Source organism: Lathyrus oleraceus, chromosome 1, assembly GCF_024323335.1.
Source record: "Lathyrus oleraceus cultivar Zhongwan6 chromosome 1, CAAS_Psat_ZW6_1.0, whole genome shotgun sequence".
Classification (NCBI taxonomy): domain Eukaryota; kingdom Viridiplantae; phylum Streptophyta; class Magnoliopsida; order Fabales; family Fabaceae; genus Lathyrus; species Lathyrus oleraceus.
In genome coordinates, this window is record NC_066579.1 from 415441492 (window position 1) to 415457684 (window position 16193).

Below are 16193 nucleotides of genomic sequence, written 5' to 3' on the forward strand. Positions count from 1 at the left end.
GGATTGGGGTTTCCACCGGAATTGTGATTCATTATGTGTCTAAGTTTTAAAGCATAAGTACATCAATAAGGAAACGTTCATTAATATGAAAAGAAAATCGGGATCAGTTAATTGTAATGCAATTATGAAAGTTTTCTCTGCTCTTAAAGATGAATTTGAATTTCGATTGGAGGATGAGAAATCCTCTTTCTTGTTTTTCAATTGATTTGGAGTAGAGAAATTAGCATAACAGATTCTCTATGTGAAAATCCACGATCTGAAAATGTGAGTGAATGATGTTTACTTAGAGAATTGGAACTTCAAATCGTTATATATTAATATTCCTCATGTTGTTTGTGACCGAAAGCACTTTCCATTTGTTTGAGTTCTCTAGTGTCAGACCAGTTAACTTGAAAAGAAAATTCAGACGGTATCTATCCTGCTTGTGATGGTTATAAATAGCTAAACAAACTTGAATTTGTTCATAATACAGAAAAACAACTCTTAAAAGTTGATGTGACATATTCTTACTTCTAAAAGTTGATGTGACATATTCTTACTTCTAAGAAGATGAAATTCTTCGATTAAATTATTTTACATAAGTCCCTTCTTTTGAAATCAATATTGTGTCATCGTAAGATGCTCAAGACGAATCTTGATAGAATTGTGAATTTACAATTCACTTTTAAAAATATAGACTTCTTAGACCCCTTATTCTCAAATATTAGGTGGCATTTCAATAAGCTAAAATGGAGGGTATCAAATACAGTTTTCCTCGGATTGTTAAGTATTTTTAGCCGACAAAAACCCACTACGGGTTTAACCTGTAGCGTAAGCATTCAACACTCGTTGCCTTGCTAAGCAGGAAAACTGTTTTGTTACACTGAATCCAATTCTCACCATCTCAATCATCACCGATTTTCTTTTCTTCTTCTCGACTGTGTATCCTCACACCATCGCATCAACACCGCGTGCGTGTGGTCCTTTCACCGCTCTCAAATGGAGCATTTACTTCTATCAGCTCGAGCCCTGCGTTCGCGTTTCCGTTCACTTCCTTCTTTCCAAACCCTAAATTCTCAATTCTCACACCGCCTTCACTCTTCCCCCTCTCCAAGTACCTTTCTCTCTTCATATTCGTTTTATTGAATTTCAGTTTTCAATTGTTTATTTTCATTATTGTAATTGGTGATTTTTTTGTGTAGAAGTAGAATCTGCATCTGCGGGATCCACCTTCTCTGGTGTTTCCAGCTCGAAAGTTTTGTGTGGGGAGTCGGGACGGATGCTTCCTGCTGTTTTGGCTGGTTTATTTGGAATTGGAATGGTGGAAACTGCGTATGCGGATAAAGCTAATGAAGATGTGCAAGAGATTGCTAAAAAAGAACGGGAGAGAATTCAGAACTTGCTTACAACTAGGGGAATTCGACAAGGTTCTTGTCCTCGCTTCAATGTAGCTGTTAAAGGCCAGAAGGTTATTGCTTTTTGTGATTATAGGATGATTTGCCTAAATTATCTTAGAATGCATAATTAATGAAAAATGGTAATTTGGCCTAAGGACTAAGGTACAAGTTAAAAACTTATTGTAAAAATATTAATAGTTGTTTTTTCCAATATAAAATTCATGTAATAGAAAGTGTAGAGAGAGTAATCATTTTCTGTTACATGCTGTGTCGTTATGCTAACTTGAAAAGTCGTTATCCGTTAGGTATAATTGCAACTTCTAAAAAGGATCTAGATAGCATATCTCTAGTACCCTAGAAATCCAGGGGATCTTGCAACTCAGAGTTTGTGCCTGAGTTCAAGGAACTTGGAAGAAGATAAGGGCTTGGCAAGTGCAGTTGCCCACTAATCAGGGTCAGATATGTGCTCCACTTGAAGCTGCTTGGCAAAGACTTCTCTCTTACAAAAAAATAAGTCAATCGCCATGTGCTCGGTCCTTGAATGCATGATGGGATTGTGAGCAAGGAGAATTGCTGACCGATTGTCACATAGGGTCATGGGGGCTTCAAAAGGCACAAAATTTGAACTCATAGCAAGTCTGTTGTAGCTTGAGCTAGACTTCTATACTCTGCCTCTGTGCTAGATCTAGCAACAGTTGGTTGCTTCTTGGACCACCTAGATATAAGATTAGGACCAAACTGTATAGCTGCTCCTTAGGTGCTTCTCTCGTCATCATGATAAAAAGCCCAATCATCATCATAGAAAACTATGAGAGAAGGAGTTTTGTGGGTTGAGTTAGGAGCAAGATGCAAACCAAGACCAAGAGTGCCTTTAAGGTACCTAAGAATTCTCTTGACAACAACCAATGCACCTAAGACCATGACATAAATTGCACACCTTATTCACAGCATAGGAGATCTAGGTCTAGTTATGGTGGCATACTGCATGGCACCCACCCACAACAGACATGTACATATAGGGATCAAGAAGAGCTACTGAGCCATTCTTGGTAAGTTTGCATGTGGACTACATAGGTGTGGAGACAAAATATGATTCAAGCATGTTGGCTTTTGCAGCAAGTCTCCAATATACTTGGTTTGAGTTAAGAGCAACGAACCATGAGGGGCTTGATTAACTTCAATACCTATAAAGTAATCTAGATCACCTAGATGCTTAAGAAAGAAAGCCATGCTGAGCTTGGTGATGATGTCTTGAAGGAGTGAAGTTGAGCTCCCTGTAAGTATAATGTCATCTACATACATAAGTAGAAAGACTATGTGACCATTGGAGAAATATGTGAAGAGTGAAGGATCACACTTGTTAGCTTTGAATTGAAGTTTCACTAAGGCAGATTAAAGCCTTTCAAACCACTGCCTAGGGGCCTGCTAGAGGACATAGAAGGCTTTTTTTGAGTTTGCACACAAGGGAGGAATCAAAACTTTCAAACCCTTGAGGTTGCTACATGTAGAGTCCCTCATCAAAGAGGCCACCTAGGAAAGCATTGTTAACATCATGTTGTTGGATAGACCACTTGTGAGTAATTGCAATAGTGAGAATAACCCTAATGATAACTAGTTTAACAACAAGAGAGAAAGTTTCAGTAAAATCAAATCCATGCCTTTGGCGAAAGCCTTTAGCAACCAGCCTGACCTTCTACCTGCTGATAGAACCATCAAGGTTTTCTTTGACCCTAAAGACCCATTTGCAACCTATGGACTCCTTATGAGAGGGCAGTGGTACAAGGGTTTTGGTTTTGTTTTGAATGAGTATCATACTCAGCGCGCATAGTTGACTTCCAATGATGACCAGATAGAGTCTGCTTAACATTTTTAGCTTCAGAGTGAACTAGCAACGGTCTAGGCAGTCTTGGTTGAGTGAAGCCCAACTTGGCCCTAGTTTGCATATAGGAATAACTTTAGGTGGTATAGAAAGAGGAGTGACAGGTAGATGAGTGGTCTCGTTTCACTGGACTGAGAGGAGACTTGAGAGGTTGAGGAATTGGATAAGGTTTCATTTATTGAGGTTGACAGGTTGGGCAGGGTCAGACTTACTCATTAGAGAAGGAGGCGTGGGAGACACATATGACTCATTATTGGAGTTTGAGACACTTTTTGAAAGTAATGGAATGAAGACCTTGTGACTGAGAAGGTGAAGTAACAGGATTAGTTAGGACAGTTGAAAATGAGGGACTTACTGATAGTAGAATATGAGGGACTGAATGAGAGAGGTGATAGAGTGACACTTGATTTAGAAGGCTGAAAGGGGTTGACTTGAGGAATAGATCACTGTAAGGAAACCTTGACTCATTAAAGACACCCGTGAGATATATAGCCTTCCACTAGATGACAAGCACCTATAGCCTTTGTGTGAAGGAATGTGCTCTAGAAACAAACACTCTTGAGATCTGATATCCAGTTTATGAGCATTATAAGGCCTCTATAGAGGAAAACATGCACAACAAAAAACTTTTAGAAATTTATAGTCAGGTTTTTTGTTTGAACAAATAGAATAAGGAACCTGAAAATTGATTGAGGCAGATGGCAGTCTATTTATGAGATATACAACAGTTAAAAAGGCATAATCCCAATAGGTGAGAGGTAGGGATGCATGACTAAGGAGAATGAGGCCAAGCTCAACTATATGCCTATGTTTTCTCTCAACAACCCCATTTTGATGATGGGTCTGAGGACAGATAAGCCTATGGATAATACATAGCTCATTTAAAAACTTAGTAAAGGGCCTAAACTCAACTCCTCAATCAGTTTGAATGGCTTTGATAGAATGACCAAGTTGAATGCAAGTTCGTTTGTCACTCTGTACTTTTAGTAGATGATATCAAATTCTATTTTAAATTCAACCTAGATTATTTTCTTCATATATTAGTTTTTAACTTCATGGATGACATGATTCAGTTTCAACCATTTTTCTTAAAAATCAAAAGACTTAAGTTTCAATTACTGTCTGCTAATTTGTTAATGTGATGTTATTTTACTGCAATGGTAGTCAAACTATTTCTGATGGGAGAGTTATAATGTTAGGTCAGTATAAAGTTTCAAGTTCCTCCTGGTTGTGAAATTTCACAACTTATTGCAAACCTTACTGCACATCTTGGACTGAAATCTGAAGGCCACGGCGGTGGTTCAGATATGATTTTGCGTGCGTGGGACAGGTACTTGATTGTCAGTTTCTATGACATTGGAAATATGCACTTATTTATGGCTTATAATACCTCCATTACTTAACACTGGTCTATCCACAGCACGGTTGCTTGGCAACTTACCCTTACTCATCCATCAAAGCAAAAGCATATTCAACAGAATGAGCCGTCTTCAACAGATACAAATGCACATGATAGAGATCTATGTATACTTATATTTCATTCTCTCATTGGCTCAGATAAAATTGTAAGCCTTCAGTTTCACATTTTTTCTAAATTTGATGTTCCCAGTGTTGTGCATCTGTGCATTAAAAAAAGTGGTAATCATCCATCAAAAAGTTATCTTCGGCCATCATTGCAGGAAATTGAATTTATGAAGCAAGGGAACTTGAGTCCCGAAGAGCTTGATGCTTTCATATCTGTTTTACAATTAGCTGGTAACAAGTTGGTAGAAAGAAATCCCGTGGAAAGAAAGCCATGGGAAGAGATCGAACAAGCACCATCTGTAGATAAAGCAATTTCTAGTCTTGAGGCCATGGGAGTAAGAACATATGGACTCAATGAACCCATAGGTACATCAAACAATGAAGTATCATGGGACAATATTGCTGGGTACGAGCATCAAAAACGGTATGTGAATCTATGTAAATTTGGAAAGTCTGTTTATTTTCTATTTATCTTCGTGTTGTTTTGCATTTAGACAACATATGTTGACAAAGATTTTCAGTTGTTGTCATTTGATACCTGAGATACAAGTGGACCTGGTAGGAATTGGTTCTAAATACAAAAGAAAAATAATGTTTATTGATAAAAAAAAACTATTAAATTTCAGGTATTTGAGATACTGGTTCACTCTCACTCTGGGTTCCTTTCCAAAAGCAAAGTTTACCATCACCCTTACTTTCCTCTTACTTATAGCCTATCATCACACACTATAATTACTGATCTTACCTTCTAATGAACATAGGGAGGTATCTGAGAATACCCCCTTTCAATATTCACATTGTCCTCAACTTGAATACTTGTAGTTGTTGAAAATAAAGTTACATTAGAGTCTAACTGTCTGAAGTCTCCAACGCTACCGGCGTTGACTTGATATGCAACCATTGACATCATGTAAGTTCTACTAGGATAAAAAAAACTTCTTAGACATAGACCCCCTGTGGCCATGTGGCCATCTCCCTGCAAAAATCTTGTTCTTATTGTCAACACGACCAGCTTCAAGTTTCTACGCGGATTCCTCACAGCCAACAACCCACTTCGCACGCTATACTCTTTTGCCAACAAGGCGATATCTAACCGAAACTGTAAACTAATCAACCTACTTTTCCCTTTGTACTCAACCTCCTTAGCGAGTTGGGTTTGTAGCATTAACCTCAGAAATTTGTCTTCATCTTCCGCATCTTATTCTTCATTTCTGTTAACACGTGTTACCAGCTATGGGGTTCACTTACCAATATGTGTAAAGTACTTCAGTTTACTTAATATTCAATCGGACATTTTATAGGGTAATAGAAGATACAATACTATTGGCTTTGCACAGTCCTGAAGTATATGATGATATTGCTCGCGGGACTCGGCATAAGTTTGAGTCTAACAGGCCTCGAGCTGTGCTGTTTGAAGGTCCACCAGGTTTGTCCCTATCACTTATTTTATATGTTCGATATTTAATTGATTAGTTTGAAGTATTTAGGGCATGCTTAATTATGAGTAAATAATCTATGTACTATTTTTAACATTAATTCAATTCTATTTTTTAAAAAATGAAAAATTAAAAGAATTGGGGGCGTTGTTTGGTAAGGATTGTTGTCATGTAACATAAACCATGTTCTTAAACCGTGAACTTGTAAAAAAAAAACACCAACTGTTGATACTAAGAAGGAATTCATTTTTATTTTCCAATCAATGATATAAATTTGAAACAACTACAAGATTCAGAACTTGTTCATATATCCTTCTCTTTCAATTATTAGTTTTTAAAATGACCAGACTTCTTTAATTGTGGAAAGTTGGGTTACAATTTGGTAACTACAATTTTTTTGTGAAAATTTTAATCTTACTATTTAATGTTTATAGAGAGCTCTTAAATGGTTTGGACATAAATACAACATAATTTTATTTTATTTACTTACATTTTGGCACATCAAATATACCTGTGATTTTCAATCTGCTACTGTTTCTTGTATTGGATCGTATGTATTAAGTATGAAATTGTGACATTGTTTTGGTAAGAAACTCGATTTTTTTTTAAAATAACCAATTTTTTTAAAAAAAAATCGAAAATAACAAATAATTCAAAAAAAATACCAAAATAACCACTTTTAGAAGAGGATGCGTCAGATGAACTGATGCACCCCCTAAGCATGAAGAGGAGGCGCCAATAGCATCGACACATGCATTGGACTCCTCATGAGGAGGCGCCAATGCTATTGGCCTTCATGAGGAGGCGCCAATGCTATTGGCCCTCATGAGGAGGCGCCAATGCTCCTGGCGCCTTAGTGCTTCATAGTGTATGCGCCAATTCATCTGGCGCATACACTCCTCTTGTATTATTATTTTTATTTTTATTTTTTTAATTTTTAATTTTGTTTATTTAATAAATAAAAAAGAATAATGGAATTTTTTATTTATTGATGTTGTAATAATTGGTTATATTGGACTGACAATAAACTAATGATCGGCTCAGTTATAACGTCCCCCTGTTCCACATTCAGGTGTGTTAGTTTGTCTCCGAGGTCTCCCACGATTTTCTTGAGGTGTTTGAGGTCTTTGTGTGCTGACCTGATCGAGCGATGACTGGTGGGAAGGTCCGACGGAAGTTCCAGCTGTAATTGAGAGATGTGTCATCATTTGTTTCCAATATCCGGAGGGACTCTAGTCAACGGCGCTTTCGTAATGGAGTTCGGTGCCCATGTCATCGTAGTTAGGTCGTTGGGGTTGGGTGAATTGGGGACGTTATAGTTGCCCAAATTGGGCCATTGAATCGTTTTGGAAACGAATCAATGGTTCCTGAGACGTACTATAGTTAAACAATGGTTGGGTGTTATGTTGATGAGATGTTTGGGTGGTCATTGGTGGGGGGCTACGATGAAGTGACCCATATGAATCATCTGGGTTATAGACGGTTGTGAGGTTTGATTCTTGGTTTTGTGTTTGGGTGGGTGGTATGAATGGATTGCGACGTTGGATGGTTGGTTGTTGAGTGGATGGCATGAACGAGTTGCGAGGTTGGGTGTTCGGTTGTTGTGTGTATGTGGTAGGTTGATGTTGGATACAAATTGTTGAGTTGTTACGGATTTATTTTTTTCCACTATTCTTTTTTATTTATTAAATAAACAAAATTAAAAAATAATACTAATAATAGAAGAGGGGGTGTATGCGTCAGATGAATTGGCGCATACACCATGAAGCACTAAGGCGCCAGGAGCATTGGCGCCTCCTCATGAGGGCCAATAGCATTGGCGCCTCCTCATGAGGAGTCCAATGCTATTGGCGCCTCCTCTTCATGCTTAGGGGGTGCGTCAGTTCATCTGGCGCATCCTCTTCTAAAAGTGGTTATTTGATACTTTTTTTGAATTATTTGTTATTTTCGATATTTTTTTTTAAAAACTGATTATTTTAAAAAAAATATTCAAGAAACTCTGTCAGTTGAACTGTTCTTCTATAATGTTGGAATCTCAATTTAGTGAAAAGAAATTTACTATGATGATTGAACAACATTTAATTTTCATTCTTCTAATGTAATAATAATAATGTTTGAGTGCATATTTTATGGTTTCAGGTACAGGGAAAACCTCTTGTGCCCGTGTTATTGCCAATCAAGCGGTAAGCTTTATTGTTGTATTGGTTCCTGAATATCCTTTCTTGCCCTCTTGCCCTTAAGATAGGAGGGAAAAAAATTAAAGCTGTCTTGGAAACCTTTCTTTACAAAGGGACATTGGACATGTTGAAGTTGGACATTGGACATGTTGAATGTCCCTTTTTTTTACAAAAGGACATTGGACACTGAACTACTTTTGTTGTTCAGTGGTCACTTATGAGGAAGTAGGATATTTTATTTTTCACGAGATAAAATGCAACCCCCTAAACTAAAATTGATTCCATAGCATTCCTAGCATGTCTTCTACTATATAATTGAAATTATGTGGAATGAATCATGTATAGCGAACTCAAATTGGCGTTCAACTTGACTTGGCAGGGTGTCCCTTTGCTTTATGTTCCACTTGAGGTAGTGATGTCTGAATTCTATGGTAAAAGTGAACGCCTTCTAGGGAAAGTGTTTTCACTAGCAAACAGTCTTCCCAATGGCGCTATTATATTTTTGGATGAGGTAATCAAGTGATAAATGTTATTGTGGAGTTGCTATGTGCCTCTTATTGACTTTCCATTTTGATTTCCCTATGTGTTGTTTGTATTTTTCTTGACATACAGATTGATTCTTTTGCTGCTGCTCGAGATGGCGAAATGCATGAAGCTACGCGTAGATTATTGTCAGTATTATTGCGACAGGTTAATATTATTGCTTACTGCTTTATGATGAATAATGACATTTTATATATCTTTATAGTGGAAGTTGTTGGACTTGATTTCAACTTGTAAATTTTAGTATTGTAAGTAGTCATCTGGCTTATTTTGTATTGGTTTGTAAAATAATTTGCTTTTTGATAGAGCTCAGTTCAGTAGTGTTGATTAATTTAGTAACCAACTCCATCCAGTGTGAAGTCTTGATATTTGTTGTTTGGTTTAATGTACAATGATATTGATATATTTCTCTTACTAGATCCAAGGAAGCAGTAGCCTTATTTTTGTAATACAGTGATTAGTTTGATAACTGGTAAGAAGAAGTTTAAGGTTTTAGGGAATTTCACCGAAGATGGGATTTTGTTTGCAGATAGATGGCTTTGAGCAGGATAAGAAAGTGGTTGTCATTGCTGCCACAAATAGAAAGGAAGACCTTGATCCTGCATTAATTAGGTGAGTTTAAGACAAATTTCTCTCTAGCTTGCAAAGATTACAGAATTGTTCATGCAGGAGCCAAGCATATTAACCTAGATGTTTTTTCATCTTGTAGTCGGTTTGATACTATGATCGCTTTTGGTTTACCTGATCATCATAATCGTCAGGAAATAGCATCCAAATATGCAAAGCACCTGTCAAAAACCGAACTTGATGAACTTGCACGAGCTACAGAAGAGTAAGTCGGACTAATTATTGATAGATGTGGGAAGATGTGTTCTTCTTCTTAACTTTTACCAACCAATGCACATTCTTAATGTTGATATTGGATATTAGTAACCAGGCCTTGGCCATTTTTTTCTAGATAATGATACGCTCAATTACAGGTATTTAAGTTGTTTCGCACTATTCTTTCTTTTCTTGCTAATTGGTTGCTATTGTTTCAGTATGGCTGGGAGAGATATTAGAGATATTTGTCTGCAAGCAGAACGATCCTGGGCATCAAAGGTTTGAAGAATTAAAATATCAATTTCCAGTTTGTTATATAGTATTCATCGGTATCATTTAAATAATAGCATTTGTTCATATTTATTCATGGTTTGACAGATTATTCGGGGACAAGTATCTAAAGATGAAGAACAAACTAACCTTCCACCTTTGCAAGAATACATAGCTTGTGCAACACATAGACGGGATTCGCTGCTTAGTGCTGCTGCAAATAGGAAGCCCCGACGTGCATCCCGCAACAAGATAATAAATGAGTAAGCGGATGTTATAAAAAACAAAAACAAAATCACAGGGACCAGAAGTTACACATTGGAGCTTCTAAAAAGCACAGTTAGAGCTCTAAACTCGCGGTGGTGCTGGTGGTTGTCGTGGTGGTGATGCTGGCTATCATCCAACCCAACATTCACCAAGACTTTAACCTCATTTGGCAGTGCCCAAAGGCTTGATTATTATTTTATTCACATCAATATATTAAATTTATTTATATAATAATCTTCTAATTTAATTTTTTTATTAGTTCATTTAGACTAACTTTCTTCTTTCTTAATTTTTTCTCTTGGTAAAGTGAGGCTTTGGCAAATTTTAGCTGACTTTTTCTGGAAAGGAATAGTAACAAATTTTATTTATACCTTAGTTAGGCCACGAGTCTTGTGTTTAGTTTTAGTTACGAAATAATATTTCATTTTGATTAACATATTTGTTTTTAAGTATTTGTATAAAATCAAGAAACAAATAACAATAAATATGATATTGTTATCATGATTTTTTTTTAAAGTGCAGTTTCTGTTTGGTTCTTCTTATTTATTTATTTTTAATTATAAAAATATCATTTTGTTTGTCCAAAACCATATTAACTTTTAAGGCTGCTACGAGATCATTTTTGCTGGACAAATTACTTGTATTTTTATCACACATGGATGATATATTTGTTTTCTGCTATTTATTGTAAAATATGACTTTAAATTATATATATTTCTATTGCAGCATATGAATTTCTCCAGAAATCTTATGTTTTCGAAGATGCATTTTAGGACGTATCTCTTGCACACTCAAATAAGATTATTTTGAGAGGCGTCTTATACGTTGGATAATTTTTATTTCAGAGATGTATCTCCGGAATATTTTAAGAAAAACATTAATTATTTAATAGTTCAATAGATATTCAGGAGATGCATCTCTGGAATTAAGAGTTGCATTTTGAAATTTACATCACCTTTGTATGTTAGATATTTTTGGAGATACATCTTCGAAAATATCTGATAAAAGAACCAGCTGCATGATTACACAATCATTGTTGACATAGTTGGTTTTCAATCAAACCCTTCATCCTAAAAATCCGTCATCCTAAAAACCCTTCATTCTCAATCCATTTTTTCACTTCAAATCTCAATCCTCTGTAGTAGTAGTAGTAGCGCTTATGTTCTGTTATGATTTTAATTATTTTCACTAGATATGGTGCACCTGATGTTTTCTCAAAATAAGTTGTTTCTCTGAATGTCCAAGGTGGTTGTTTTTCCGAATGTTCAAGGTGTTGTTGTGAAAGCGGTAGATGTTGGCAACAACTTTAAAAACAAGCAAGAGTTTGAATCTCTTGATCAAATGCTTTAATGGATTCATACGGAGACCTTTAAACTTAGATTTGATGTGGTTATCGGAAGGTCCAATAATGGTTCGGATAGAAGATATGTCTTTGTGACAATGATTTGCAAAAAAACGGGAAATATAAAACTCTTCTCCAAAATTTTAAAAGAGACGACACCGGTAAAAGAAAATGTGATTGTCCGTTTAAGGTTCGTGGTTACATGTTGGCAAATAAAAATTGGAGATTTAATGTGATATGTGGTTTGCATAACCATGATTTGTGTTCAAAATTATCCGGTCATCTTAGTGTTTGTCGGCTCAAGTCGGAAGAGAAGGAATGTGTTGTTGACATAACCTTGAATCTTGTCCAAAATCTCAAAAAAGTGCTATCAAAGGAGCTCGCATTAGCAAACCATCTCAGACGCCTCATCCTCCAAAGATTTCATTCATCGACGAGATGCCGATTTTTATGCACAAATATATCGAGCAGATCATCAATGTTAAGGGGGACGGTAATTGCGGTTACTGAGCCGTTTCGGCTTTACTAGGTAAAGAGAAGATAGTGACACACTTGTCCTCCATCAACTTATCCAAGAGTTGAACACGCATAAAGAATCATACACATGATTTCACGAAAAGAAAGAATACTTCGACAATGTTTATGAGTATCTTGTTCCTTGCCTTAGCGGCCAGGCACCGGAGGAAAAATGGACGCGCTTCCCTGACATGGGTCACCTATTAGCATGTGTGCATGATAGAGTGTATTGATCTGACACGATACGATTTTTCGGAAACCTTTTTCCTACTGTGCACCGCCCCACCTCAAAATCCAAATGACTGTATTATGTATATTGGGTGGCTTTCAAAATCAAGTCATTTTATTCAAATTTACTTGAAACCAGGATGCCCTATACCACTTACTTCATCGGAGTGGACGACTCATTCAACAACAAAAGTCGAGACCTGGCCGAATCATTTTATAAAAAGGATGCAAGAGTTGGAGAAATTGAGCAACATTAAAAGAGAATCAAATGCACAAAAGTCTAAGGGGGTGTCACCAATAGATTTATCCGGTGACATATGTTTCAATTCACTTTAATTTCTTGTTTTACCAGACAAATAAGTGTATGTAATTGTGTCTCAATATAAATGAAGTGTTATATATTCACCTTTTGTTCATATTTTATTTTAATGCATTTTTTATCTTCCCCATAACAACATTTGTGCTCTTTATAAATGAAAAAACGGGTTATGTTATAGGTTTTGTTTTGAAACTGGTTCGGGAGAAGTTCCAGAGATGCATTTCTGGAACAATATAATAGGGTGCGGTCCCGGAGATATTTCTCCGGGATCAGCAAGCCAGTCATTGAGTGGTTCAAATTGATGTATGACTTCTATAAATTAAGATACTATTATGTTATATTTCACTCAAATAGAAAATGTCTCAAATGTCACAACTAAACATTGACTAGTATGTCGCAAATATCTCATTCTCAAGCTTTACACTCGGGCGCACATTCAAGCGCAACAACTTCACCTCCCTCGAAGATATCAAAGACGAAATCCATTATCTCCTATCTTACGGAGAGAATCGGAAGATTTTAAAGCTCGAGTACCGTTCACCGTCGATTGACAACGGAGGGAAGAATGAGTTTAGCAAATTTGAGCTCAAGATGCAAGCGGATGTAAGGGCTATGTGGAATACGTTTTTCCGTTTTAAAACAAAAGTTTCGTTCGAGTTGGAAGTGACGATTTCAAGATCGGTCGAAGATATTCTAAAGATGTGCAAGCGTCCACCTGAATGTTAAAGTGTAATATTGCATTTTACGTTGAACTCATATATGTAATCCTAATTTTATTTTATGAATCTTAATTTTAATTTGGAAAAATTTCTTGTTTTTTTGATATGGTATTGATGTCTCTGGCTTACGGAAATGTAACTACGGAATATTTTTGGAGATGCATCTCCGGAATTTCTACTAAATTGGTAAATATATAAGGTATTTTTTAAAATGTTCCTGATATGCATCTCCGAAATAAAATAAGCAAACAATAGAGTATCACTCTAAATGGTCTCACTTTAGTGTGTGTTGGGGTGCTTTCGGAGACACATCTCTGAAAATAGAGAGTATTTTAAAAATTTGTGTGATGCAGTAGAAATATATAGGGTGCGTTAAGAAGCCAAACTAAATGGATGGGTTCAGTTGCTTAATATGTTTTTAAAGACCAAATTATTGAGGAATTAACTTGAGGTTGCTTATCCCACCTTCAGTGGGGAAGAATCACTCTATAAAAACTCAAACGTGCTCTTCAAAAGTTCAAAAATATACTTTCGTATGCACCTCGGTTACTATACATCCCTTTGTAAATAAGTCGCATTCATTTTACCATAATTTAGTACTGAGATGCCTCTTTGTAAAATTTACAGAAATATACTTCTGTAATCACCTTTTAGACATTAAAATTTGGCAAGAATTCTTGTATTATAATCCATTTATAATAGGCATTAAAATTTGACAACAAATCCTGTATTATAGTCCATTTATAATAAGTATATTAAGATAATAAATTTGTTATCAATTATACCATGTATAATAAAATTAAAATGACATATTAGAATCAATTTAGAATCCATAATACTATCCAAAATAAAAAATTACAAACTTTAATACTATACATGATTCATATACAAATACTATTAAATATTACCGGATATATTTGACCCCTGTTTCTTCTATGTCTCATGTATTGCAATGTTGTTTGTGCCTCAGATAGAATGACATATGTAGTGGTCTTTCCAGAAGTGTCTTCCGGAGAGTCTCCTCTATCTATACTCGTTCGCGTAATGACCTTATACGACGAAATGCATGTAACACCTCAATAACATGATCTTCCCCAACTTCCTCCTCCTCTAAAATCTCCTGATGAGTTGGCATAGGTGGATCTCTGTGAGTATCTGGTGTCATGTAAGGATATGACACTCTGAAATACCATTGGATGTAGTCGAATGCACTACTCCATGGTTGAGGAGCTGACACACTTCGTGCTTCCCATGGTACCAGATGATTATATAAATCATCATACATCGCGTCGACATCTATGCGGGTCATAGTAGGAGGATAGCTATAGGATATCATGAAATCATTGCTTCTCAGGCTGATGCTGCCTCACAATCTTTCTATCATGGTTGATGCATTTGAAAGTATCACAATATTGCAAAAAAAAACACATCATCGTCAGAAAGTTTGAATATTATAACACATGTTTCAAAGAGTAAATACAAATAAATTTTACTTTTTCGTCCCACACATGCCTAACAACATGGTTTCATACAGAGGCAATAGTGAAGTGTCATATGGGTCTCCTCCAAATTCCTACAAAATGGCATCAAGAACGACAATATCAACAATAGGTGCATTAACCTGGATTGACGGGGCTTCCAAGGTAGCAACAACTAACGCTTGCCTCTAGGAAGATGAAGTCGAAGACATCTGAACTTTAGAAGTGGACGTTTCCACATCAAATAAACTGGTACAAACCGGTGGTCGCGAGGGTCAGACTTTCTTCATGCGAACAGATGTATGCGGAAATACTCTATCATGCCTTAAACCTTCTTGGTTGTCAACCATGTTACCTATAATTAAACCAGACAAAGCAGCAAAAATTAAACACAAATGAAAGACATCAAAATCAAACAATGTAGATAAAATACGAAAGTGCACTTTTGTATTTCTGGAAAATCAAATTCAGACAAAATACGGAAGCGTAGTTCTGTAGTTTTCTGAAACACAGAAAATGCAAAAATGACAGAAAATGTAGGGAACACAAAATGGTAGAGAAAATCAACCTATATAAAGTGTAACTACCTATATAATAATGTACCTTAAACAACATAATATACATATTTAATAATGCATATAAAAAAAGAAAGAGGAAAATGAAAAACTTAGTAAATGTGTAGTAAAAGCACTTGGATTGAATGAATATCGAGTATTGATTAGTTAAGTATTTGAATTGAATGGAGTAGAAAAATTTGAAAAGGGACTTGATAAATGGTGGATTTTGAAGTATTAGGAAGTGACTTGAGAAGAGATTTTATGTTTTGCTGGAAATGAGGAAGGAGGAGGTCTGACGTGTATTTGACTCAAAATCCGTCCGGATGTATATTTTTTTATTTTTACAAAGATGCATCTTTGTACTAATTTTTAGCAAAATAAGAATGAGAGGGTGTGAATCACTTACAAATGAATATGGTGTGGATGAAATGCGTTCTAAAGTGCATCTCCGAATTATAGAAACATTTGTTATTTTTAACATGCATGCGTGAGCACCCATAACTAGGATTGTTCAAAAAAAAATTATGAATCAAATCGAACCGTCGAACCGAACCAAACTGAAGTTAAAATAACAAACTATCATGTTTGGTTAGTGAACCGAATCATATTGTACAAACAGTTATGAAACCGAACCATATGACAAATAAACATAACCGAAATTGAAAAAAATAATAAAAATAAGTTTTAATCGTTTTTTTAAAAAAATCGAAAAAATAGTTTTACTGTTCAACTTTTTAACA

At 35.8% G+C, this 16193-nt stretch overlaps 1 protein-coding gene across 1 annotated transcript; it reads left to right on the forward strand.

Moving 5' to 3' along the window:
• The first annotated feature begins 732 nt into the window (after positions 1–732).
• On the forward strand, positions 733–10567 carry LOC127077392 (uncharacterized). Its single transcript, XM_051018716.1, has 13 exons — positions 733–1093; positions 1182–1447; positions 4455–4585; positions 4676–4820; positions 4935–5203; positions 6081–6205; positions 8355–8398; positions 8772–8903; positions 9005–9082; positions 9465–9547; positions 9645–9767; positions 9976–10036; positions 10136–10567. The coding sequence occupies exons 1-13, from the start codon at positions 979–981 to the stop codon at positions 10292–10294; spliced, it is 1731 nt and encodes a 576-aa protein (XP_050874673.1). The 5' UTR covers positions 733–978; the 3' UTR covers positions 10295–10567.
• Positions 10568–16193: the final 5626 nt, after the last annotated feature.

Coding starts and splice junctions, on each gene's coding strand:
- LOC127077392 (XM_051018716.1), top strand. CDS start 979: ATGGAGCATTTACTTCTATCAGCTCGAGCCCTGCGTTCGCGTTTCCGT. Junction 6,206..8,354: donor GCTGTTTGAAGGTCCACCAG/GTTTGTCCCTAT, acceptor TTATGGTTTCAG/GTACAGGGAAAACCTCTTGT. Junction 9,548..9,644: donor CTTGATCCTGCATTAATTAG/GTGAGTTTAAGA, acceptor TTCATCTTGTAG/TCGGTTTGATACTATGATCG.